Below are 27,259 nucleotides of genomic sequence, written 5' to 3'. Positions count from 1 at the left end.
AAACACAGCCACAGTTAATGCATTAGAAACATCTGCAGAGACAGAACTGAGTCATGAAATCGTTTTTTGATTAACAGGTAAAAAGTAAAGGTAAATGACCCTGGACAGTTAAGTCCAGTCAAAGGCAACTGGGGTGTAACGCTCATCTCGCTTTCAGGCCGAGGGAGCCGGCGTTTATCCACAGACAGCTTTCCGGGTCATGTGGCCAGCATGACTAAACCGCTTCTGCTGCAACGGAACACTGTGACGGAAACCAGACCACACGGAAATGCCATTTACCTTCCCACCGCAGCAGTACCTATTTATCTACTTGCACTAGTGTGCTTTCAAACAGCCAAGTTGGTAGGAGCTGGAACAGAGCAACAGGAGCTCACCCCATTGCCAGGATTCGAACTGCCAACCTTCTGATCAGCAAGCCCAAGACGCTCAGAGAGCCACTGCTCTGTGCTGTTGCATCCTAATAGAGAAGTAGACTCTTTAAAACTCATGGTATAATGAATGTATTACTCTGTAGAGAGCTCTGACTCTTTGACCTAAAGTAGATATTCATTTCTGAACAATTTTGGGCTCTCTACTTCGAAAATAATGCTAATGTGATGATAGGCTGGGTCACTTTGTACCTGGTGTCTCACTAAAGCACATTAATCATTCAGCCATTTGATGTAGGTTGATCAGTCCACTGGCATAACTAGGTAAAGGTCATGTGGTGGTCATGTTTTAAAATTCAGTGAAGCGTTTCAATGAAAGTGTACAGGACAGAGCTAAGTACTCGCTTAATTCAGAACATTAGAGTTTGTTTTAAAGGATCTACTTGAAATGTATTTGGATTTGTGACAAAATTTCCATTTGCTTAATGGTAACTAGTTTGCAGTGTGTTGCAGTTTTACTTTACTTGCTGAAGAAAAAAACCTTTCCATCATCCTATCCAAACATAATGTCTTTTCAGATCGGTGGAAATTATGTGCTTGTAAACAAAGGCTGATCATGGGAAATAACACTTTAAAATATTGATATTCAGCGTTTGATACCAAAGGCTTGAGTCATTTATCTCAGCTTGGAAAGCATGCTTTATTAGTAGAACTTTATTATAGGGAACAAACTGGACTTTTTGGAGCAGTGAACACCTGTTAAAAACAAATGAGCAGACCTACAATTCCTGTATACAAAGGCTTTTAATATACTTGTTATGATCAGGAGTATATTGAGGTATTGTAATGTTTTTTTGCAATTCAATCACCAAGACATAGGTGTCAATGTTTATGTTTGAGAAAGGGCACAGGCTTAATCTGGCACCTCAGGTAGAGCTGGGAATGTCCTGTGACTGAAATCCTGGAGAGCTGCTGCCAGTCAGCATAGACAGAACTGAGATAGATGGATCAGCGCTCTGACTCCATATAAGGCAACTTCCTATATTCCTGTTAGGCAGGTAAGGATAGGTTAGACTGGAAATTGTCTATAGGTGTTCATGGGGGACCATATGACCATGAAGGTGGAATTCGTTAGGCTGTGATTCTTCACATCTTTTATAAAAGTTACATTTTGCTTTAAGTGTCAGGTAACTATAGGAAATGTTGATAGATGATAGATATAGGTAAGTAGGTAGGTAGATGGTAGCCAGATAGATGGACAGATAGATTTGAAGTTGTATTGTTGCATGTCACTAGGCTCCTGAAATTCCACTAATTTAAAGAACTCAGTACATATCCTGTTGTGGCGTAATAAATAGATGCATAAAATGTAAACACTACCCCCTGCTTGTGAATTACGTGAAGATGCCTGCATAGTAAAATTCCCACTAAGTGTACAATTAAATTGGCTTACATTTTGTTGTGCTCATCATGGCGCATATGTATGTTTACTCATATTGTAGTAAACCACGCCCAATAGTTTGCTCTCAAACCCATTACACAATCGGAAACAAGAGAAGAGAAATGCATTCTTAGGATACTGCAGGCTTTTTTAAAATGTGAAGATAGTGGATGAGCTCCAGTGTTGCTCCATTCATAGATGCATAACTCTCTTTCTCTGACTGAAAGCTTACACCGTGAACAGTGGATACCACTCAGTAGCAACAACTTTTAATAAAAGTTTTATTTAAGGCTGTTGGTAAGCTAACATTTGGTGAACTGAACAGCCAGCTTGCCAATGACTAAATCATATGCCTTATTTCCCACAAATTCTTTCTCGGCTTGTTGCTTTGCAATGCAACCCACCCTGTTTTCACAAGTTCTGTATTTCTTTCTCCAACCAGCTCTTCCTTCTCTCTTCCCTGAATCTCGTACAGTGGTACCTCAGGTTACAAACACCTCAGGTTACAAACACTTCGGGGTACAGACTCCGCCAACCCAGAAGTAGCCCCTCGGGTTAAGAACTTTACCTCAGGATGAGAACAGAAATCGCACGTCGGCGATGTGGCGGCAGCGGGAGGCCCCATTGGCTAAAGTGGTACCTCAGGTTAAGAACAGTTTCAGGTTAAGAACGGACTTCTGGAACGAATTAAGTAGGTAACCAGAGGTAACACTGTACTTGGAGGTAGACTTTGCAGTCACTTAAGCCTGCTGCCAGCAGTCTATACTTGCTGCTGCTCTCTCCTTTCCTATTCCCTGTTTGCGAAAAATCCATGCTAACAACAGAGGTAGCATGTGATTCTGTAGAGTTAAAAGAATTATCACTTTGACACTGGTCAGTCTTTCTCTTAATTCATTCACTGGAATTTGCCTCCTGGTATCAAAAGATGGGAGAAAAGCTATGACATCATGGCCCTGCAATACTGTGAACAATTTAGGGGTGGGAGCATGCGTGCACAGGGCCAAGCAACAGCTTGAAGGAACAACTCCAACCCCACCTAGTCTTTAGAATTGATTTCAATGGATTAAGGTGAAATTTTAAGCTAGATCTTTAATGATATATTTGATCTTGCAAACAAAAGCAGGAAACAGAATTGTGAGTCTTCTCTTTCTGCCTTGTTAAAATCTTATAAAGAAGTAAATAAAATTGCCACCAAGGAAAGGAAACCTGGACTAGGAGAAACTGCTTCTGCAGCAGCATTGATGAAGGCAGTTAATGGAAATATTGTTATTTACTTACAAGACACGGTGGTGTGGGAAGCAGTGCAATTGATAATTTTTGTTGTCTAACTGGCTTTCTCCCCTCCAAGTAAGTATTGGGCCTTTATAGGATAACACAATTTAATTATTGTTACAGGATTCCATTATCATAATGGTATTTTACCTTAGGCCATTTATATATTGTTCATTGTTAATGTTATTTGTTTTATATTTTTGGGCACATTTGGAACCTTGATGAGACTCAAGTATACTGGAAGTGATATATTTATGTGCTGGGCATTTGGAGTTGGGTAATGCTTTTTACTATATCTTTAATTTTAATATTTACCTGTGTAGTGTTGCAGAATATATGCCATTTTCAATTTTATATGGATTAACTTATCAAAGTTTATACACTGAGTGTTAAAGGGTTGGAGCAACCAAATTATGGGAATATGGGTTTCAGATTTTATTAGAAAAGATAGCCCTCACATTATTTTTCTAAAAGAGATACATAGATATAATCCACATACACAGGACTGTTTTGATTTCTCAAACCTGGTGTATGTGTGGCTTCACTCGTCTGTGCTGTTAAGTAAAGGGACTTGGCCAGCATTGAATTCTGGGTGCATATTTTAACCCCCAACAAAGGCATTCAGAATCTTAATTCATACCTGGAAAATTCATTCCAGGTTCTCTTAGTGAAATGTGGGAAATAGCTCAACATACTCAAAACGATCAATTGATTTTAATATATTTTAATTCTGGAGCTATTTTAAAAAGTGAAAACTGAAGAGGTTCTTTTTATAAGACGAGTAGATATACCCATAACAGTGATGACAGAAACAGCACATTCTTATTCCATCTGTCAGTACTTTCTGTACAAAGATGTGACGCACAAGAGTTCTGATAAATGTCCCACTGTGTAGGAGTCTGCACTTACCAGAAGGATGATCTGTTCAACAGAACACAGCATCAGTAATCCCCTGCTTGGTGCTGCTAGACTTAGAAGAAAAGGCCTGGCATTGGACCTAGAACCATATTGTCCAAAATTCTTTATTCTCTAAATCACTTCTCTCCCAGGAGCTTGTTTAGGCTCAGGATAACTCAGTCGGTACAGCATGAGACTCTTAATCTCAGGATTGTGGGTTCGAGCCCTGGGTCGGGCAAAAACTTCTTGCATTGCAAGGGGATAAACTAGATAACCCTTGTGACCCCTTCCAACTCTACAATTCTAGGGTTCCATGGTTCTGTGAAACAGCAACTGCAGCTCTGTGCATGGAGAAGTAAGGGTCACCTTACCTTTCTCCTTACATCATCCAGCAAAGTCTGAGGCAAAATTGGTGCTTTTCATTGTTTACCAGCCATGCATACACCTGTTCGCAAGTCAGTATAGACTGGTGCAAGTGGTTCTCTGCAAGCAAAAATTTCCATTCTTTCAACAGAAAAGAAATAATTTTTCAAACTCTAGTATGAGTATGGAAAAATCCAGTGAAGGTGAAGGGAAATCATCCAGAATAATACATATATTATATTGTTATGTAACAGTTTGAGTAAAAATCACCTGTAAAACATTGAAAATACCAGTCTATTATATGCACATTAATACTTCATATATAAAAATAGACACCCAGGGTTGAATTCAGTTAAGTCATTGCACTTGTAGAATGACTTCCACTTGTACAAGGGAACTTCTCCTCCCCAAATTTTGTTAGCATAAGAAGCCTTCTGATGAGGCAGGAGAAAGGAGGGACTCTAACTTCCAAATGTGTATCTATGTTACATGCATGCAGAGCAAATTGCATGTGTGTACAAATGGTTTTACTTAACAGTGGTAAATCGTTAATGTGTGAAGCAGCTCTTGAATGAAAGTAATTTGCAAAATAACTCAAAACAGAGACAACCCCCCCCCCCCGTGTATAGCAGAAGCAGCTGAGATTCAGAATCAGAAGGGAGAAAGGAAGTCTTACGGAAAGAATGGCATAAATTATAACAAACCTCAAATGCCACTCTCTACTTGCTGGTTTGGCAGAGAGTGAGAGGACAAATGTCAGGAAGAATGGGTGAGAGCCAAGTGCTATGGGAGGCCATAGAGGGAAAAGAGAAAAGCAGAAGGCAGGGGCCCAAGCATAGGGTGAACAGCAGGTCAGGGCAGAAAAGAGGGACTGCCAGAGCTTGAGAGTTTTAGCATGTGTTGAATTGGCATAAATGTCAATGATAGTTAGAAGAACAGTAGAAAAAGATAAAGAGTGAAGATAAATGGGAAATGGTGTGATAACTTATTGAAGCTAGGTTTTAACATAAAAATCAAGACAAGATTTGTGTTTATGAGCGCAAAAGGCTGTTCCCTTGCTTGCATATGTGATGACATACTGCTTCGGTATATGTATTTTTATATGTATTGTTGACAGAAAAGGTTGGTTACACACAAGTGCGAGACATGAAAATGTATTGGAAAATGAAGTAAAGATAGTTTGCTACGTGGATGGGAAATAAGGAACTCTTGTGTTTGTGGGCAGGGTGGGAATAACAATACATCTTCTTTTTCACACTGAAGGGCTGTTTTTGCCTTTTGAGAGATTTGTATTTTGACCGGCTTTGCATCCGTTTACAATATTTATTCAGTCAAGTTTCAAAAGCTTTCATACCTGGAACAGTCTAATGTTGTTCCTTCCAGACATTTTGGACTCCCATCATTGCGGCTATTGGCCACGCTAGCTGAGGCTGATGGGACTTGTAGTCCAAAAGATCTGGAGGGTGCCCCAGTAGGCTAAGCCTACTTTATATAGGTTATAGCTAGGAAGCCCATTGATGAGCTGGGCTTCTGGACTCTGCCCAAAGAGAAAGGAGGACCCTCCACTCATCTTCTAGTTGGGGCTCTGGTGGTTTCTCCTTCATACCACACTCTCAAGGTACACAAATGTGTATACAGTACTAAAACACCTTTCAGGCACTCTGCTCCAAAAATTATTGCATGGAGGGAGGGAGAGCAGAATCACATCCCTGTCTGCAATGTCTTTAATGCACAGGAAAGTAAAGGTCAGAAGAAGGGACCATGCTCTGTACATGTAAGTGCTTCTGTAATTTAGAAGCCTCGTTGTACAGAGTTCTCCATCAAATAGACTATCCTCTTCAAACCTCTCACTCTATCCACATACATACACATAGATGAAGGGGCTGGGTGGGATATGAGGCAAGCTGGCATGATGATGTGCTCACTTGCTCGCTCTCACTCTCCAAGAGAGCTGCAATTCCTAGCATCCTAACAAACTTCAGTTCCCAGGATTCCTTTAAAAGGACTCACATGGAGAAGAACAGAAGAAGGCAAATTATTTTTACATTTTGTGATTTATTCACATGCTTCTTGGGAAAATGGTATACTGTTATATATTCTCATACTGTCTGCCTCTCACCTTTTATACTTTACCTGTGACACATGTTACCAGTACAGTTCCTCCTGTTATTCTTCCTTGATCTTTGGACCGACTGTGTCAATGTGATTGAGGCAACAACAAATGCAAGCAAGGGCAAATAAGGTTTCAGATGTGCACCCATCTTTTTCTTATGTTACTTTTTCGGCTGCTTTTGTTCTTCAAACTGATGCCCAACTATTTATAGCTCTCTGCCCCCATGAATTTGATCCATGGTGCTGAATGGTTTGTGTCAAATGCTCAGGGGAGGGGATCCAGGGGGTAGTAGCCATGTTAGCTTATTGTAGTAAAAACGACACAGTGGTCCACATGAACTTTTGGCATAGTAAATTTGTTAGCAAAAACAACAATATTGTGGCATTTTAAGCACTCTGCTACCTTTACATTGCTCTGCTTTTTTTCCTGTAGCGGCAATATGCCTTGTGTGGTATATTGCATATTGCCTTTAAAATTGGTGTGTTGAATTTTCTGTAGTAGCTATCAGTGACTACTAGCCACAATGACTATGGCTTATTTCCACTGTTGGCAGCAATAGGCTTCTGAATACCAGTTGCCAGGAATCACAAGTTGCTTTGCTTTTGGGCTTCCCAGGGGCATGTGGTTGCCCCCTGGGAGAATGATGCTGGACTGGATGGGCTTTTTTCATATTTATATGAATTACTTGTATTGATACAAAGGACAGCTGTGCTCATACACATTTTTAATGCCTTCTACAGAACTGCGCACGCAAGGGCTAAAGCTGATGCTGCAGATCAAGCCAGCCAATCTGCTCGTCAGGAGTGTGACATCGCCAGAGCAGTTGCCAGAGAACTTTCCCCGGGTTTCTACCAGCCAGGTAACATGGGAATTGAGTGAGTTTGCAGGCAAATGATGTTTTCTGCATCATTTTAAACAGATGGATGGGGGGGCAGGGAGAAAACAACCCAAAATTCCCATTGTACCAGTTGATTTTTGTTGCACAATCAAGTGGACATTATGTCACAGCTTCCACAACATTGCAATGCTCTGGGTTTTGTGATTTGCAGAAGGCATGAGGATTTACAGAAATAAACATGTTAAGGCACTGCTCAACAATCCCTGCAAAAGTGATGCTGCAATAGATACAAAATATAACCATTTCTTCACTGGCCCACATACTGATCCCAGTGACATGGCAGGAGGCTCTTTAACCAGCAGGTCAAAGATTTGTGTCATGAAACTGGAACATGGCTTAAAGAAATACAGTACCGTGATAAAAAAAATGTTCTTATCCATGTCTTCCTCTGAATACCAAAGAGTGGCTTAATAGTTCCATTTCAAAGGCTAACATGGAAAGGAAAGAAATGACACGTTCTACAGAATATCTGCCTGAAAGGTTCATGTGACCTTTGGCATATATTCTTGGGTCCTGATTCATATTCAGCTTCTTAATCCAGATATTAAGCAAGATACTTAACGTGTCCTCAGAGGACTGTTCTGTCTAAGTTTATGCATGTTTGAGGTGTTGCATTATCTGAAAGAGAACAAGCTAATACAGTGTAAGGTTTCCATATCTGTTCCATCATGAAATCATTTTTAAAAGGACATTACTTAGGACCCATATTATTGAGCAATATCATCTTCATACTAGGGTAATGCAGCATGAGGCTGAGAGATAGTTTGTCTAAGGCCAGTGAGTTTATAACTGACCTGAGACTTGAACTGGAGCCCTCATTCCGAATGCTACACCAGCTGCCTGAATGTATATCGGCATTTCTACACAAGAAGATATATGAGCCTGTAGTAATGCCACTGTAAAGCTCTTGTAATTTAAAGCCCTTGCTATGTTACTTATTTATAGATAGGTGCTTACTTTCTTCATGTTAGAAGTTTGAAATATGTTTTCACCTTTTCTAGAGCCAGCTAAAATCTACTCTGATATAATAATATGTAGCTTAAAACATTTCTGATGTAACATATGCATAAATGATGTCACCTGTTTAACAGACTCTTATTTACCAAAAACAAAAACAAAAACCAAACACCCAGCCTTAAGTACTTGGCAAATAAAAAAGTTTTTAAAAATTGGAATTCTAAATGTTTCAGAAGAAAGAAAAGAATTTCAAAGTTGTTATCCACAGATAACCATTTCCCAGTTGTTTCTGTTTCCTAAGTCAGTTAGATTGTAATAGCTCCAAAGCTTGCTGATAGGTGCTACAAAAATTCAATGATGCATCAGATAGCCTCAGTCCTCCCTGCCAGTCATAGACCTTAGGACAAAACTAGATGAGACAGTGGAAATGTGTGAGCATATGCTGACAAATTGGTGCTATGGGAGTGAAGCTGCTAGAAGGAATAGTAGATTTGATCATGGAACCTTGCCATATTGCCTAGTTTAGACCTTAGGCAGCTGAATGCTAATAAGCTAGAACTAGAAGCCAGAACGTACATCTTCCACGTAGGTAAGCATAGTCCAAGCCTTCGTATTTTTTTCCAAGTCAGGGGGACGCAGTAGGTTTGCTGGATGGATTGAGCTACCCTGAAGCTTAAATACACATCACACCTTACCCATCAACCTGCTCTTCATTTGTGACATCAGCACAAAAATCTGACAGTTCCCATTTCTAGCCATGGCAGCTCTCTGCACTTCCTGACTGTAGCTAGGCAACAGTCTCTTTTTGTGTCAAATTGTCCTGAAAGACAATATTGTGGGGAAATGTAATTTTACCCTTTTCTTGACTAGAAATGCTTAGCATGAAAAGCAAGCAATCTGTCCTTTAATGAGTACACATCTGCACATAGGAACTCCACAAGACTGTGGGGTTTTTTATGGAAAGAAAAGAAACTGAAGACAGCTAGCATCTTGCCTTATTTGAGCGTCTTTTTCCCTTTGAATGCAAGTGAGCGCAATCCACTTAAAGAGTCAATATATACTGAAATTAAAACAGTCTCCCCAGTTTTCAAAGTACCAACATCAGTTAGCTCATTGGCTGAAAATATTACCTATGAAACAAATGTGTCAGTTCTTACACTAAAACTGTGTCAGTTCTTACACTAAAACTGAATATAAGGAATCTCTGCCAGATATTATGAGTAAAAAAATATTTATTGGTCTAATTTTTAAAGCTATACAACTGTTTGTTGCTTATGCCATCCTTGCAGTAGTTTGTCATATTTTTACTGTTGTAATCTTTTTACTGAATGTCAGAAAATGTTGCATAACTAAAGTGAGCAAGAGGGAGTTACTTATTTTTGTTACTCAGCTATTTGAATCATTAGAAAAAATATATAAACTTCATACGCGCTATGTGATAATAAATGTACAGGCACATCAGGTGTATTCTAGGGGCAAGATGTGGAATTGACACAGTAGCAAAGAGCTCGCTGAGTTGTCACAGTAAGCTAGCTAGGGTTGCCATATTTCAAGAAGTGAAAATCTGTTGACCTTTACTTAGGAGAAAATCCCGGATGAAACGCCACTTTTTGGAAATTCCCCCCAGATGTCACTTCCGCCACTGAAATCCCATTAATGTCTGGGGAAATCTGAGCATATGACAACACTAAGCTAGCCATAAAAATGTAAGTGCATGTGAACTAAATGTGGGGAGGAGTGACTGCACACAAAGGTTTTGCAGTTCAGTCCTCAGCACAGTGTTGCTATCAGTCAGTACTGAGACAATACTAAGCTAGATGGGCCAACCGTGATTTGATACAAAGTCCTATTCTCCAATGGTTTGTGTACATTGAGGCTCCTAATGTCTCACTGTCCTTTAACACACAATGCCATGGGCATGTTTAGTTTCTTGAAAATGCTGTCTGATAATTGCATTCACAAAATATGTCTCTCCGGCTTCTCATGAAAAATAATGTGCCCTTTGAAAGAGTGCAGTTTTAAACAACATCAATTCTCTTCTTGGATTCTGAGCCTTTCAAGGAACAGCACATTCTAGTTTTCTTTAGTCTTTTCTATGAAACTCTGGAGGCAAGTTGTGTGTTTTTTCAAAAGCTACATCTCTAGGGAAAGCATTAAGCATCGTAACACGCAATTGAAAACAAGTTGCCAGCACTTTTCTATCCTTTCTTATACTGGCACTTTAAAATCTCAGGAGATGAGTAATTGGAGGCTTCTGCATGGAATATTGCCAGACACATTCATTGTCTTTATTATAAATATATATTTATAGCTGCCATAAATATTTGTCCTAACTAGGAACCTTGCTTACAAACTCTGTCTGTGAAGAGGGTTTTCGTGTTATATTAATTTGTTTTAAGAACACCATTTTAATTGTGATTCCCAGAATTTTCCTTTGCATAGTTAGGATTTATTTCTGTATTTGTTTTTCTCAATATGCTTTTAGGTTATATGATGAGACAGAGCTGGTATACAGTTATAGTGCCTTTGCATTCTCTCAGCATTCTTTCCTGTTTATGGGAATTATCTCCCCAGGAAGCCTGTCTGGCACCTACAATAATGTATTTTTGGCACCGAAGGGTGATTTTTCATTTTAGCAGGCCTTTTTTATTTGATGAGCAACTCTTCTGCTGCAGTAGTTTTTAATCTGTTGTTTTATTGATGTTATTGCGTGTTCATTGGGGGTAGGGGTGAACACTCTGTAAATAATCACTGAGGAGTGATATATAAACATATGAAAATGTAACCTAACCTTGAGGACCAGGTCATTGTGGCCATAGCTCAGGGGTAGAGCACGTGCTTTGTTTGCAGCAGGTTTAAGATTCAATCCTCAGCCTCTCCAGGCAGGAATGAGAGTGTCTCCTTCCTGAATCCCCCTGTAGAACTGCTGCCAGTCAGTGTTGACAGTACTGGGCTAGATGGGCCTGGGAGTCTGACTCAGTATAAGGCAGCCTCCAATTTCCTATGACTAATGAATGTAAACAAATAAATATTAAATGAAACACTGAGAATTTCATTCATGGCATGTCCCACAGAGGATCCTAAGGTCCATGAATAATAACAGCTTAAAGGTCCCGGGCCCTAAGGAAGCCAGACTATCCTCCACCAGGGCCAGGGCTTTTTCAGTGATGGCTCCGACCTATGTTCCACAACTGTTGAATTTCAGGGCTGTGTGCTGGTAATTATTGTACTGTTCTTAAGTCTTTAGGTCTAGAGACTAATTCTGCAGCTTCTAAAATTATGCTGGTTGTTTAAGATAGGGCTTCTAGAAACTTTAGAAGAATCAGGCTATGGTAGATGCATAGGAAATGAAAAAAATGAATTTTTGTTGTTGCTGTTTATTGAGAATGCATGGCAGAATTTGTATTTGTTTAAAAACCAAAATAAAAATGTGTTTTAAAAAAATGCATGGCAGACATATGTAGCAAAACGTTGATATAAAAATTGAAATTCGATTGTGGTTTTCACCAACCGTCAGTGATGATAAGACAAAAAGCCCAAAGAGGGATAGAGAAGTAGAAATGGTACTAGTAAAGTCTCCTTTGGAGAAAGGGTTCACTTAGGTCCCTTTTCTTGCAAGCCGGTGGTAGAAAATTGGAGTAAATGTTGCTCAATCTGAGTTAAAACTGCCAAAAAGCAAAAGAGAAAGAGATAATAATCAAATGGAAGGAAGAAACTTGATCAAGCGTAATACTGTGAAACAAACTTAGAGGTGATAGGAGTCAGCAAATTAGATGAGAGACGTGATCCTACGCCCATTGAAGTGAACTGGCAAACACTGCAGGCTCAGCCCATGTATTTGAAATGTGATACAGCCACAAAAGTGCTAATGCTATTTTAGGCTGTGTATGCAAACGCAAGACATGGAGAAGCAAGGTGATAGCCCTCTTCTTTGCCTGCATCTACTGGCTCTGCATGGGTTACTTGGTACTTCAGTACTGGAAAGATGCAGACAAGAAGGAAATTCAAAGAAATAGTAATGCCAGAAATGAAGCTGCTTGACCCTGGAAGCTGCTTCGGGAAGAACTGACTTTGAAACTTGCACATGTTACCATAAACAATGCTTTCAAGTGGTGAAAACTTGCAGTGTAAAAACACTTGGCATTTTGCCACAATTCTGTTTCAGGCTGCCCTCAACTCACTCTCCTGTTTTAATTTTGGTATACATGGGCTTACTTTTTGAAATCAGGATGTAGAAAAGAAAGTGTCATATCAGAACTTGTGTCCACATTTCTTTTTCTGGGGTGGAAATGGGAGCAGAGTCCTGGGTTTCTCTGATGTCTTGCTCACTGATTTGATTTCAAAATGCAATTTCTGATGAAACGTTTCCAAGTGCATTTGTTGACAGAGAACACAAAACAAGGAAGCAGCAGCATTTGAAAGCTGCATCTGTAAATACAGTACTAATGAAAGCTTTTCCTATGTTTTAGCTGAAAGAAAGGCATAAAAAGAAAACCACTAGTATTTATGATTTTATTTCTTCAAAAAAAAATTGTAAAAGCGATTAATCCAAAAGAAAAATATCCCACAACATCAAAAGAGAGTAAAAACTATAAGTCTGTTAGATGGAAAATGTTATTGATCTCCTTATTTTTGTTTCATTAGCTTGATACAAGTGCTCAAGTTTAATTGCTTTTGTCACTGTTAAATTTAGGTCCTGATTATATCAAGCAGCGATTTCAAGAAGGTGCAGATGTTAAGGAAAGCCCTGAAGAAAAAGCTCAGGAAAAAGCACCTACACCAAAAGAATCTCCTCACTTTTATCGAAAAGGCACTACACCTCCTGGGACCCCGGAAGAGAGCCCAAGGCAAAGCCCCCTCCCCTCTGCTGAGCCTTCCCCTGCAAAACAAGGCAAAAAGCAAAACTCCTCCTCTGAGGTCAGACTAATCCAAGAAAAAAAGAATTTACCTAGTGAAAATGTGACACCTGTGGTCAACAAACCTCTTTATTCGAAAGCACCTGTGAAGGAGGATATGATGGTAAAGCCCCAGCCAAAGTTGTCACCCCACAACAATCCTACCCACACAGAGAATGGGGAGTTGCATGATCATTACCATGGCTATTACGTGAAACCGAATCCAGCAAGGTACCCATTTGAGCTCGGGGAAGACGAGGACCATGCCAACCCATCATCTTCAGCACTTGCACTAGTAGCATCAGCTCAGAAGCCAAGCCCCAACAAATCTTGGATTCAGTTAGATGCCAAAGAATCATTAAAGAAACCTGAATCTGTTGCACCAAAGAATCCCGCAAATAATGACTTCTATTCTTCAGTGGAGAGAGAAGTCAGTATGGTAGGTACTGGGCATTGAGAGTTCAAGTCTGGGCATAGGCCAGAAACCATGTAAGATATTTCTGTTTAGATGAGTCGCCCTCTGAGCGGCCAGGCATACTCAGTGTATTTGGTGGTATTTGCCCGCTATGTTTTCTGTTTTCAGTTTAGTTTACATCTCCATCAGAATTCTCTCACCTTCAAGGGTACAAATGAGAAGCAGTTAATTTGAAGCCTAACTAGAACCCTTTCTGGATTCCTGTTCTTTAGGACTGGACTCTGCAATCCTAACTGAGCATAAACCTTTTCCCCATGGAAATACAATATTAAAAAACACTCCTCGCATTCAAGGTGTCCTATGCATTTAGCTCCTGTTAGCCTAGCAGTTCAAAAGCATGTCAAAGTGCAAGTAGATAAATAGGTACTGCTCCGGTGGGAAGGTAAACAGCGTTTCCATGCGCTGCTCTGGTTTCACCAGAAGCGGCTTAGTCATGCTGGCCACATGACCCGGAAGCTGTCTGCGGACAAAACGCCAGCTCCCTTGGCCAGTAAAGTGAGATGAGCGCCACAACCCCAGAGTCGTCCATGACTGGACTTAACGGCCAGGGGTCCCTTTACCTTTATGGAAGTTGAAAAGGTACTCAGGATAAATCAGTTTCGCAACAGGGACATTTATAAAATTAACAACATCAATCAGTTTGATCTCAGTGCTCACATTTTTCTCAACGTTCACATCAAATTAATATCTATGTAAAATATGCTCATAAAATATTTGGCAGGGATGAAAGCAAGCAGTGTGTACGGAATTCTCTCTTTCTTTCACCACACTTCAATAATACTGATAAAGTCAATGGTGACTCTTTCACTGAAAGGCTTTTACTTTTCATACACACATTAACCCTATTCAGGCACCCAAAAGTCTGCATGGGGTCTTAAACTGTAGAAGGAGGTCAGAGCACACCTGCAAGCCCCATGTTCACACAGCTTGGCTTCACTGAAGCCTGAAGAGGGCTTCTAAGTTCTGAATGTGCTTTAGAAGTCTTCCTAAGATGGAAGAACCTACAATATCAAGGTCACTGGGCGGCTTCTAAGTACCCCATTCAGATATTCTTGCAAATTCCTGCTCTAACAGCACACCTGATACCTGAAGACTGGTTGCAGTTTAATGTAATCCCCATTTTGATTGCTGCAAGTCTAAATAGGCTAGCAGGATCAGCATAGCTTGCTCAGTGACAGTACTGGCAACCCCACCACCACCATTTCTAAACCTGGTGAACTAGTAAGTATTTCTTTTTTCCTTTGCCACTACTGTGTCTGCAATACTTGGGACTCACTGGAGGTCTGCCATCTGCAAATGTCCTAAAAACACTGAGTTACTTCTTCATATTACTAACATGTCCTTCAGACATTGCAGCAGCAGCAGCACGAAAGCTCTTTACCCATGACTCCATCACACACTGCCACTAATGGGTCTGCCCATGTGCTGTAAGGCTTATCACATGGGTTTGTCCCATGCAGTTGCCACCTGGTTAAAATAAAGGGTGACAGCTGGATGGGAAGGATCTGTGTGTGGTTGACCCCACTCACATAGTGACAAGCTTTTGAATGCTTTGGCAGCAGTGTGGAATAAAGTCACAGATAAGAGGCTTCTTGAGATTTCACCTAAGGAAGGGCACCTAATGCAACATGGACTGCTGAACAAATACTAATTTTATCATCACTGATAAGCATGGCCATATTGGCAATTCAACACCAGTTTTATGGGCAACTTGGGGAGGGGGGAGGAATCTGCTTCACACTTTAAATTGGAATTACATTAGCTGGTGCTATGCCAGTGTTTCACTGGCATTGTTTGCATTCAGCACTGGGGATTGGCTTCATTTTACTAAATAGTTTTCTTTAACAGCAGACTGTGCTCATAAATCAAAACTAGAGATTGTTTCCCCAATCAAGATTTACTGGCTATCATTTTAGGGGTGTTATCCAGTGAAAACAACTTCTGTTTTCATGAACAAAGATTCATTGGGTTTTTCACACACTCACACCCTTGCTGACTACCTTGGTTCATTCATACATTGCTATGTTTATGCTGTAAATGAGAACTTGCCCATCAAAGATTATCAATTTCTTGTCTTTCACAGAACTGCTAAGGAAGCTTCTCATGTTATATTTTTATATGTAGCCATCAAATATTTCACACCTTTAAAATACAATGTGTGAACTGAAGAAATGTATGTTTGTAAGCATGCATAGGTGCTTTAGAAAGGAATCTGAGATAGACTGTTGCTCCCTTACAGTGCATCCTTTTGTAGCAAACATGGGGTTTGTACTGTGCAACAATTGAGGAAACCTTTATTTCAGGATGTGAGAGAATAATCCAAAGGCTATAATCTTTTCAGAGATGTTTGACTCCTTCTCCTTCCTGAAATTTTGGATTAACTTTTTGAATGTGCAAAGAAATCTGTGGCTAAAGCGAGTTCAGGAGTTGTCATCCTAGGACGACAGATTGTGTAAAACTGGTTTTCAGGGCACAGTAAAAGGACACCAAACCCAAACTACAGCTAATATTTAGAAGCATAAGAGGGAAAGGAAAACAGAAATATTAACTTAATGGTCATTTCACAGATGATCGTTTTCTTACATGCATGTAAGTTGCCTTACAAGGGCTTTGCCCTAAAGGGCAGTCTAGAAATTTGCTGCAACTTTTGTATAGATAAAAAATACACATAAATACAGAAGTGATACCAGTTTAACATGATGATGGTGAGACGTGGCCTTAGTTACTGAGTTGGCAAAAACATTGACAGTTCTTCTGCTCTTTGAGTTCTGTTCCAGAAAGTCTTCCAAATATCCAGATAAGGATGCAATTGATTCTTTGTCAAGTGAATGAATTTCCTTGATTGTTGGTTTGGATTTTGCCAAGTGAAATACCTGTTCTCCACCAATATAGGGACTGACACTGTGTGTTTTTGATTCCACACGCACACACAACCCACCACAGCCCAAAGGGTGTGCTTATGATTACCCCTTCAACCATCTCACACACTTTGCCCAGAAATATATATATATATAGATATATAGATATATAATGATGCAGATTGTATTTCTGCATTGATTAATAATGAAAAAACAATAAGTATAAACAGGATGATAGAAAATTTAACAGTTTATTATAATGTTATATTAAAGTAATAGTATTATTACAAAAAATACATGCATCAGGCTTATATTTTAATGTTCACAAAATGCAAGAAAATCTCATTTTTGGTTACTAGTTATTATAGATTCACATGAAGCTGTAAGACGATGACTGTGCCTTCTGTATGCAGTTCTGCTGTGTCACAGAGGGCAAAAAAATGAGAGAAAGTCTAAAAATAAAACAATTATTGGCGGTTAATGAGTAACATTAGCACCTCAGTGAGACAGAAGTTAAAATGAATACACATTTTAGCAGTACCCAGTTAAGTTAAAATGTTGATGATGGTAGCTGACTGAATTATATTGGAATAAATGTCATCATATTTAAAAAAAAAATCAAGAACAAAAACAACTATCAGGGAACTTTCGGAAAGTCACTGCCAGCCAAACTACTTCAGAGAGAATGGGCGAGTGGACTTTTAGCAAATTCCACTACCATTCCTACGTCCAGAGCACGGTTGTGGGTGGGTGAGGCTGCCGAGAACATTAGGGGAAAGGTTAGTGCCTTTATGCAAGAAGGGTATTCTGCTTTTGCACGGACACCATTGGATACAATTGAATGTGTGCTACAAATGAGGTAGCTCAGTTTGCTTTTTACTTATTTCAAAGCAAGAGATAACCTCTCTGTCCTCAGGATATCTCCTGTGTAGCTTCCAGTTATTTTGAGCATCAAAAGTATTTCCAAAATGATTTGTGTGCTATCAAGGTCTAGTTGGCACAGAAGTTTTGTATAATGTTGCTTGCAGATTTTCCTTTTGTCTTCAGTACTATTTCAACCCGGGGGGGGGGGGGATTACCTTCCTTATTCTACCTCTTCTCCCAGCCTTTTCAGAAACAGAGAACCTCCAGTGAATCATTCCGCAGAAATGAGAACCGCAAAGCTATTGGAGATACTATCTGATGAGGTTTGACAGCTTAATCAGAAGTGCTAGAAAATGTTTTGAATAAGTCTTGGAGTACTGAAATGATTTTTTGTTTATATGACAATATATTGGTAAACTGCTACCTAAGTTTATAAGGGATACACAGATTCTAAAAGAAAAAAAATAGAACTATGTGAATAAATCACATCATTGGGTTACGGGGCTACCTTATATCAAGCCAAGCAGCTGGTCTACGCAGCCCAATGCTGTCTGCTTTCATAGGTAGAGGCTTTTCAAGTTTGGAGCCGGATATTCTTCTTGTCCTGGTACCTGATGTTCTTTTAGCCAAAGAAAACGGAGACTGGCCATGGGATCAATGAGCAACAGCCCTCCCCTTCACTGTGCTCCATAAATAAGGGATATCTGCATGAAAAATAAGAACTACTATTAGTTATAATAGTAGACTAATCAGAAACTAACATTAGCTTTTTATAGTTGATCGTCTTTTTCTTTTAATATGCTGCCTCCTAACAGTGAGCCAATATGTCACTGTATTATACCGCGGAGTGCTTTTTTTTTGTTTTTTGCTTTTAATTACTTCTTCATTTTACATGCTTCCCTTTTTCATGCCTTAAGCTTGCTGTTATATAAGAGTTGTACGGACAATTGCGGGCATGCATAACACTTTTCTGTTACAGCTTCTTTCTAACACCTGTTCAAATCAGTCATGGAAAGCAGAGACTAATTTTGCCTTTTTCTATTTTAAGCCCTTGTAGAAAGCTGTGAGGCCTTATTTATGGCGCTTCACCCTAAAGCATTTTGAAGTCTCACTATTAATGTTTTAAAAGCCAGAAATAAGAGTCACATTTTTAATTCCATGGGTGGAGCAAAGTTCTCTGCAGTTTCTTTGATCAATCCAAAATGCCTAAGCAATTCAGAGCGGGGTTTTTGCTCAAGGTTCCCCATCCCATTCTCATTCTCACTCCTTGAAACTCTCCATTTACCTTTCTTCATAATCCAGTAAAGCAAAACCTTTTTATTTGAGCTTAATCCATAAATTTAGTTCCATGGTAACATTTAAAACTGCATTCACATGGTAGTTAATTTCATTTTCCTAAATGTTGATTTCCAAATTACATTTGAGCTTTCACATGATATAAAAGACACTTCTGGAATTCTAGTGGAATATAGTGCAAGTTTAGAATCATTTGGCTGTTAATTGGCTCCAAATATAATGCATCTGTAGCCCCATTAACCCAGAAAATCACAGGCATAAAGTGACAAAATTTTGGGTAGCATACTGTCATATATCACTTCCATGCTGTTTTTATGGGTAAGTCGTGAGGGAACAGAAGCATACATGATATTTATTTATTTATTTATTTATACATACATACATACATACATACATGCATACATACATACAAACATACCCCGCCCATCTGGCTGGGTTTCCGCAGCCACTCTGGGCGGCTTCCAGCAAAATATTAAAAATACAATTAAAACATCAAACATTAAAAACTTCTCTAAACAGGTGCAGAAAGAGTGGAAGAGTTGTGAAGTTGTCTTCAATGGTGTTTGTTGTTGTGCCACACCGCACCCACTGCTGTGAATGGAATTTAGCTTGATGTGCCAGTATATTGGTCAAAAAGCCACGGTTCCATAACACAACAGATACTGCGGCATGGAAGGAATGTTAGAAAAGGATAAAGTGCTAGTCAGGAAAACTAATTCAATATCTCCTGAATCTGAATGGACCCTAATAATGCTGGGATCATATTGGGATTGAAATGTGCCTTTGAAGGTTGCTCTGAGATTATGCATATGGTGCAGCAGAGGCTGCTCTCCTCAGTTTAGAGCTGAGGTATTAACTGCCACGGCAGCAATGTGTGGCATCATCCCAAACACAGCCTGTTGTGGTGAGTTTCTGGGCCACCATCAGCCACCTTCCAGAACGGGTAGTTGGTGGTATGGGAGTTTTTCACGTTAGGCCCCAGATCAATGTGCTACACATTGCAGGCACAGAGGACTAAGTCATCCTAAGGATGCCATTTCCAATACCTTCTATATAATGTGCTGCTCCAGCTGTTTGAAAGGTGAAGAAGCAGCACTTCTTCATGATCCACTTGAGGAGATTAGGATAACAGATGACTATATGCTCCTTTTTTGTGTTAAAGGAAAACCCACATATTTTAAATTGTGAGAAGTCAACAAGAAATACATTTTTTTAAAAGATGAAGAAGCAATTTTATACCTTTTTATGGGCCAAGCATGACCTGCTTATAATAATCTTTTCACTTTCACTGAAACCATTAAAATGATGTCTATATTTCAGGCAGAGGTGATGGTTAGGTTGGTTGTGCTTTCTTACCATTTTTACATCTATTAACAGCAAAACATCTCAAAGTGAAATGTTCCTCTGCAGAGGATTTGTATAATCTGGCTCAGATGAGGGAGGGGAGAATGTGTGACTGACATTGCAAGGGCTAACATTTCAGTATAGTTCTTTTGCTAATCTTTGTTTGCTTTTGCAAATGTCAGCAAATTTTGTTTTGTTTTTTTTCCACTTGCCACGAAGGCAGAAAAACCTTCCTTCAAAATATATTATTTATAGTATTTGTATAGCAAATAGATATCAAGGTGAAAAGGGATTGAAGCCTTCCACTTTTTTTTCAATCTTCACCCTCACTTCTAAAACCTATACACTGTTTGAAGCCCTTAGTGTTGCTCTGTTTTTCACTGCATAACTGGATTTCTAGGAAGAAAACTGCTCAATCCATATGATAATCACACTTTTATTTACTTTCTCCTATTTTAGAAGATGTTGCATAGTTGGGTGTCTCAAGAAATCACACTAAAGATGTGTTGAATCAGGAACAAAATTTATTGCTTTCAAAATAACATTTCAAGAGGGCAAGAGGGTACAAAGAAGAAAGAGTCACATCTTGTGTTTTTGCTATTATGACAAAATTTAGAAGCAGCATAATGTTCAAGGTTACAATTGATATATTCGTTATCTTGTTTTTTGTGAATGTAATCAAACTCCATTTTATTTCACTTTCAGGGTCCTAATTCAATCATGATTGTCCTGGTAATGCTGTTGAATATTGGTTTAGCCATTCTTTTTGTCCATTTTCTAACTTGATTGGAATTAGGAAAGGTAAGAATGGTCTCATGTTTCACCTGAAATTCTCTCCTCCCCCCAAATCTCAGTTCTAATCCTTCCCATTTCAAATGACAAAGCTTTACTATTTGCAAAGTTTAATGTTATTGGCACTTTAATTTTAGCTATGCCTGAATGTGATTCAACATAGTTACTTAATGATATAACTGTTTTGATCCTTCAGTGAAGTCATGACAACTAGTGGCGTAAGCCCACAATTCTCGGCAGTTGTGTCATCAGCCTTTTAAATGGCACGAGTCATGTTCAGACACAGGGAAGGAGGCATGGAATTAGGATGGGACACAAGAGAGATGAAACTTGGAAAACTCAGCCAGGGGCCTGAGCAGCAGTTCCTCTGCTGAGGATTTGTGGCTTTGAGGTCCTCTGAAAGCTGAAGCAAGCAAGCAAGGTGGGGGGAAAAAAACCCTCACACACGAGCGTGCACACACACAAGCTTGCGTTGGTTACTCCATCTGTTCCAGCAAAGAGTGTGACTAAACTGGAAATGTACAGAGCTGCACTTTTGATGATGGAAGCTAACAGCTGCCTTACTATTTTGCCGTCTGATGTTTTTGGTGGGGGAGATGGGAAAAGCGACTGCCAGAGGAATGTGGTCAGAGGATTCTGTTGCTGTGGAAGCGATTCCAGTATTCACTCCTATCTCATTAGAAGAAATAGTTAGCAGCATCACTCACCAGTCTTATTCCATTACCTGCTGCTTTTAAAATCTCCTTGCAGTTTTCTGGGAGATTGTGTTTCATTTGCTCATGCATGATTCTGTTAATTTACTATTTATTTAAAATCATTGTACAGCCATAATGTAATAATGTAGACCAGCCTGGAAAACTTCAGTAGCTTTCACCTGCTTCAGAAAAACAAAGCCTGTAGAATATGTGCAGTATAGATATTTTCTTAGAAGGCTCAGTTTCTTCACAATTTTTTTTTTTACCTAAGCTGGTAAAATCATCTTCCTCGAAGGCTTAGCAGGCAATATGCAACAGTGTTTTAAGCCATCATTTATATCTTCCTAGTGACAGTGGCAAACAGAATTGTTTTTTTATGCTGTGAAATTTATCGGGATGTATCGGCGTACTGGATGAGCAAGGTAGAATATTTTGATAAGTGTGCCACTCAGCAGTTTGGATCTTAACTCAATATTGCAAAATTTTGCTGGCATTTACAGTCTTGCCTGATTGCACAATAGAAACTGTTCATTAACATAATAAATAATTATTTTTAAAGGTCAGGCTTCATGTTGAATACATTCAGGTAGAGCATTTAAGTCTGTTAACAATGACTGATTATCAGTTTGATGCCTTTTAATGTTGTTAAAATGAGTCTGTAATCTTACCTCAGCCAGTTAAAACTTAAGCCTCAAACTTTCATTTGGATTCTTTGTCTTAACTAGATTTACAGTCCTGTGTTTGATGATGTGATCCATTTCACCCCCTCCCTGCTGTAGTTACTGTATTCCATATTACACAAAAGCATGCTTGTTTACTTATAGGAAAATTGTACGTGGAGTGGTCATTTTGAAAGTCATCATTTTAATTAGAAATAAAAAGTAAAGGGTTTGGGTTTGGGTTTATCTGAGAGAAAATAATACTTTTCAGGAGTTTTATCCTATTTGTAAATTATAATTATTGTTGATGTTACTATTATTATTTGCATGGTTTAATAGTGAGTTTTCTTCATAACTACATTAGCAATTGTAAGAGGCAACCCATAAAATGGAAATGAATAAGGGATGGTTTTTATAGCCTGGAACAGCTCAAAGCAGGGCAGTAATACAGTGGCATTTTTTGCAGAAGTGGGTTTGAGAATCCTGTGTTTTGACCAGTGTGGAAATCACGAAGAAAGCAGAAAGGCAGCAAATGAAACGTTTAACAACTTGTGTTTGTATGTTTGTTAAGGAAGGAAAACTTGTTTTACTTTTAAATTTAGAAAACTACTTCTTAATTGAGATTCAGGTTTTTAAAATTGTAACAAGCCTTGATGTCCTGTATAAACACACTTTCTTATCTACAGTTCACCCCAGTTAAGTTATTGCTTAAAATAATTTTGTAACTGACATTTAAATTTTATTACATGTTTATTTAAAAAAGAACATGGCTTTTGAAAATGTTTATAAATTTAAGCATGCTATTTCCATTTATAAATATGTATGATTTATAAGCTTTTTTAAAAAATGAAGCTCCAATCAAAAATTGTTGGTATTTTTCTAAAATGTGCACAGCTGTATTTTACATAAAAGGCTATTTATAGATGGTTGTATACCGTACACTACATTTTGGACAGCTCATTGATCTGCCAATGTACTTAATGATATGTCACTTTGTCTATTTAAAATTTCTTGCTGTGAATGAACTCTTTATCTAATGAGCTTCTTTATTTATAATTATGGAACCCAAAATGGATAATGTACAGTTTTCTTAACTGTATTTGCTCTAATAAAAAGAAATTGTTACTAATGTGTATATGGGTCTTCTCTTTATATATATTTGAAAGCCCGTGGTCCCCCCCCCCAACTTAACAAATGTGAAATTGATTAGCAAACAATATGTATCATTTACAAATGAAAATCTCTTGTCTTACCTGCCGTGCTTTCTCATACAGATTAAATGCTTTATATAGTTTCCAGTTCAGTGGTATGAATATTGCTTCTTTAAAGTGAATGAGTGAAAGGCCAGAGTTAACATTATAAAATTGTTCATTTATTAAATACAAAGCACCCCACAGCCCTCATTTCAAAGGCATTATGTGGGCTCAAACCAAGTAGCATAGTAACTCACCAAAATTACTCATCCTGGCTATATCTTTACCCTATGAGCACATGTAAAGTTACAGATCACATCATAAACTATAGAAAACTTCCTTTAATTCAATGTCATTTTCTTAAAAGTGCCATTGGAGTTATTTCTATAGAATAACCCCTTTCTAATCTATATTTCCATTTCTTATCTAGAGGCACAAAAAGAGTGAGAGAATTACAGTAAGCCATATAATTGTTAAAAGCACACTAGTCAAACGTTCTATTTGGCTATAGTACTCATGGCTGTAATGAAATTTCAGGTCTTTCCAGCATGCGTTTGGAATGAAATGCAGTCCTAATACTGTGAATATATCAGTTTACAAGGAGATTCAACCAGTGACAAGCAAATGATTTACCTTGCCTGAAATACAATTATGCCAAATTTGTTTTACAATTGTAAACCCTTTTATGTTTTATTAAGCTTCTCAATATCCACTGGGTGTTTCAAACAGAAATTGTTAATATGTCCTATTTAAATTGTGTTAAATGGTGAGTTTGCCCCAGTAACACTCTTGTCATGCTGAGAAAATGAAAAGTTTTCTTACTTATTTAATTAGGTAATTTTCATGCCTGCTGACAAATTGCATAGATGCACACTAGCTATCCAACAATATAAAAGCACAATCAAACAGGATTTGTCATTTTTTAAAAAGTATTCAAGCCAGTTTTCCCTTCACTTGAAACATTTGCTAACAGATGTTCTTCATTCCCATTCTTATTCTAGAGACAAAGAGGATGTTAAATCGGAGAACAAAATTATTGTGATACTTGGAACAAAGTTGTAATTGAAACAGCTAATAATAATGCTGAAAACTGTCAAAAGCAGGCACGATCTTCAGCCTGCTTTACTGAATTGGCACTTGCAATATACATCACTGTGAAGATATTTCTGTGTGCACATATATATGGCATGCATAAATGTGATTTGGGGGAAATGAGTGTATACAGTAGAAGATAATGAAGCTGTATAATGTCTGATTCCGATGGTAGCCTGAATTCATTGTAACCTGCCTGGAGGTTTCTTGTTGTACAGAAACATCTTAGGATGGGGGGTGTAACTTGTGAAAGTGGTCACTGAATCCTTAATATATAGACTATATGAGAACAATGGTAACAAGTCACCAATTAGTGCAATGCATTCAACTAAAATAGATGGTGCAATGTAACTGAAATATACACAGAGGATTTTAGCATTCTGGGACTTCTGTTTTCAACAGTCTGTGAAATGGTGAATAACAAGCAACATGTTACAGGTAGTGTTTCAATTTCACAAGACTTTAACCCCTTTTCACTATATAATCAGTTTCTTAACAAGGTAAAACAGTACTAGGAAACTAGGAGCATAGAAAGTTGCCATAATAAATCTTAGTCATTATTGTTTATACCAGCATTAGCCAGATGTCCAACTTCAGGTCCACTGATTCCTGTCTATTGGCCATGATGGCTGGGATTGATAGGAGTTGTAGTCCAACAACATATGAGGGCACTACATTAGTTTTGTCTACACTGACTGGTAGCAGTTCTCCAGGGTTTTAAGCAGGTGTCTCTCCCAGCCATGCTTGCAGAAGCCAGGGATTGAACCTAGGCCTTCCCTTACAATCTTGTGCCAATATATTTTATGACGCAAAAGGAAAGTCAAATGTAATTTGGCTTGTGAACTATACTACACGATTTCCTTCTAGGATCAGAATGCAGAAGTACATACTGCTGAACATGGATCCTCTGGGAATTCTTGTCTTACTGTGACCTGATGGTGCAATCATTATTTTAGCACTTGATATACAGGCCCGCAATCTCCTGGGGGAAGAAGAAGCATGTGCTGCAAATTTCTCTTGCTGTTTATAAATTCCGCCTTCATACCTTGAGCTAGGTCACTGGAACTATAGGAAGTAGTTATAATAATAATGCCTCCTGATTATTTATCCTCCATATTTGAAGTTCAGCCCCCTTCACAGAAATATAGCCTTTCAGAATGAGGTGCCAAGCTTCAGAAAAGCTAGGGGTTTACACAGTGTGATGTGCAGGGAAGATTTTACAGTTGCAGCAGCTGTGACCCATTTAACATATCCAGAAGCCCCTGTGCAATTGTAACCAAGAATATGCAAGGTTGTCCAGCTGGGATTGTATAAAAGTATCATAAGCACCTGAAGCATATACTTCATTTGAACAATCATGGCAAATTTAAACAATCCTTGATAAGTCTATCAATGGCTTACTAGCCATGCTGGCTTTCTTTGAACTGTTGTTAGAGGCAATATGTCTCTGAATACTAGTTGCTGGGAATCTCACGTGAAGAGAGCACTGTTGCATTCAACAGTGGACTTCCCATAGGCATCTGATTGGCCACTGCGAGAAATGAATGCTGGACTAGATGGGCCTTTGGTGTGTTTTTAATCATAGTGGTTCCATCTACAACCTTCACATAAACCTGTGGCAGTCCCTAGACACTCTCAGACACAATTATGTGGTTATTCACTAGCTATATGAACTAGGACCTATGATTTCTAGAAAATACACTAGTTTAACAGCCTTGCTGGTATATCCACAAGGCATTGTATGAAGCTCCCTGCCTTTATTTATTTATTTATGTAATATTGGGAGTCATTTGTGGCAGATCAGTGACTTGAAATAATCAACATTCTCCAATTTAACAAAATAACTTTTCCAACTGGTCACCTGGAAGTAACTGTTGCTTGCTATAAGCATGTAGCAAAGTGGTTCTTTGCAAACATGTGGTAATAGTGGGCTAGATTTAGCTGCTTGATTTCATATACTAATTTCATACACAGCTATTTTAGCCTTTCCACATGCCATCAGAACCTCTTTCTGGATAGCTAGGTGAAACATGCTAGCCATTAGAGTCCAAGTTTGCCAAAGTACACTTCATTCTTTGTTGGGCTGTGGTTAGGATGTGAAGCAGAATTAATGGGATGGCCCCAAGATGGTGGGTGGATGGACAGTAAACCTGTTCATGTCAGATAACAAGACCCGGTGCTCTGGAGATGCCTTGCAACCTGAATTGATAAGCAATCCCAAAAAAAACTACACAATAATACACTATATTCAGTGGTTAAATAACATTTCCCCTTTTCACCCCAACCCCAGAATAGTTCCTCCAGTGCTAAAAGTTTAATGTGCTAGGTAGGGACTATTCACATAACCATGTAACTAGGTTACCTAGGCTAAAACCACATGCCAATTTCACAATGCAGTCTACAAAACTAATGGATTGGCTGTTTTGTGGGTTTAGCTGCAAGCTCATCATAAGGTGAAGCTATCATGTAACCCTCTCGTCAGAAGCACAAATCAGTCTCTAGGGGCACATTCTAGACAGGCTAACTAATCATGTGGCTTGGCCCCACATCTTAAAATATGTAGGAGACATCCTGGGCTCATCCCATTACCTAGTCAGAAAGAGGCATACTTTTATCATTACATTTGTCAGAAACGGAACCTTTATACCAGTGGTTCCCAAACTTTTTTGAGTTCCATAAACTCAACTCCAGTGCCCCCTACCCCACCCTGTAAATATTCAGGAACCACTAAGGAGGATGATAACACAGCAAAATTCAAAACAGTAACAATTAATTGCTCATTCATTC

General features: G+C 38.8%; 1 protein-coding gene across 3 annotated transcripts in view; it reads left to right on the top strand.

Annotated features, from left to right (window-relative positions):
* The window catches only part of JPH1 (junctophilin 1), a 66,512-nt gene extending 43,192 nt beyond the window's left edge, over window positions 1–23,320 (top strand). Inside the window, exons 3-7 of one of the 3 annotated variants that reach the window (XR_013840513.1) lie at window positions 7,195–7,313; window positions 13,003–13,643; window positions 17,643–17,724; window positions 20,747–20,842; window positions 21,030–21,258. Coding sequence is in view for 2 of the 3 variants with exons in the window: in XM_079983098.1 (XP_079839224.1) it covers window positions 7,195–7,313; window positions 13,003–13,643; window positions 20,747–20,827 (841 nt within the window). In the remaining variant the exon portion in view is untranslated. Of the gene's footprint in view, window positions 1–7,194; window positions 7,314–13,002; window positions 13,644–17,642; window positions 17,725–20,746; window positions 20,843–21,029; window positions 21,259–22,653 lie in introns of those variants that run through there. The other 2 variants (XM_079983098.1, XM_079983097.1) reach the window with 2 other exon arrangements.
* The last annotated feature ends 3,939 nt before the right edge of the window (window positions 23,321–27,259 follow it).

The sequence above is a fragment of the Podarcis cretensis genome, assembly GCF_951804945.1.
Source record: "Podarcis cretensis genome assembly, chromosome: 7".
Lineage (NCBI taxonomy): Eukaryota > Metazoa > Chordata > Lepidosauria > Squamata > Lacertidae > Podarcis > Podarcis cretensis.
The sequence above is the reverse complement of the archived record's forward strand: the minus strand, read 5'-3'. Positions and strand labels throughout refer to the sequence as shown.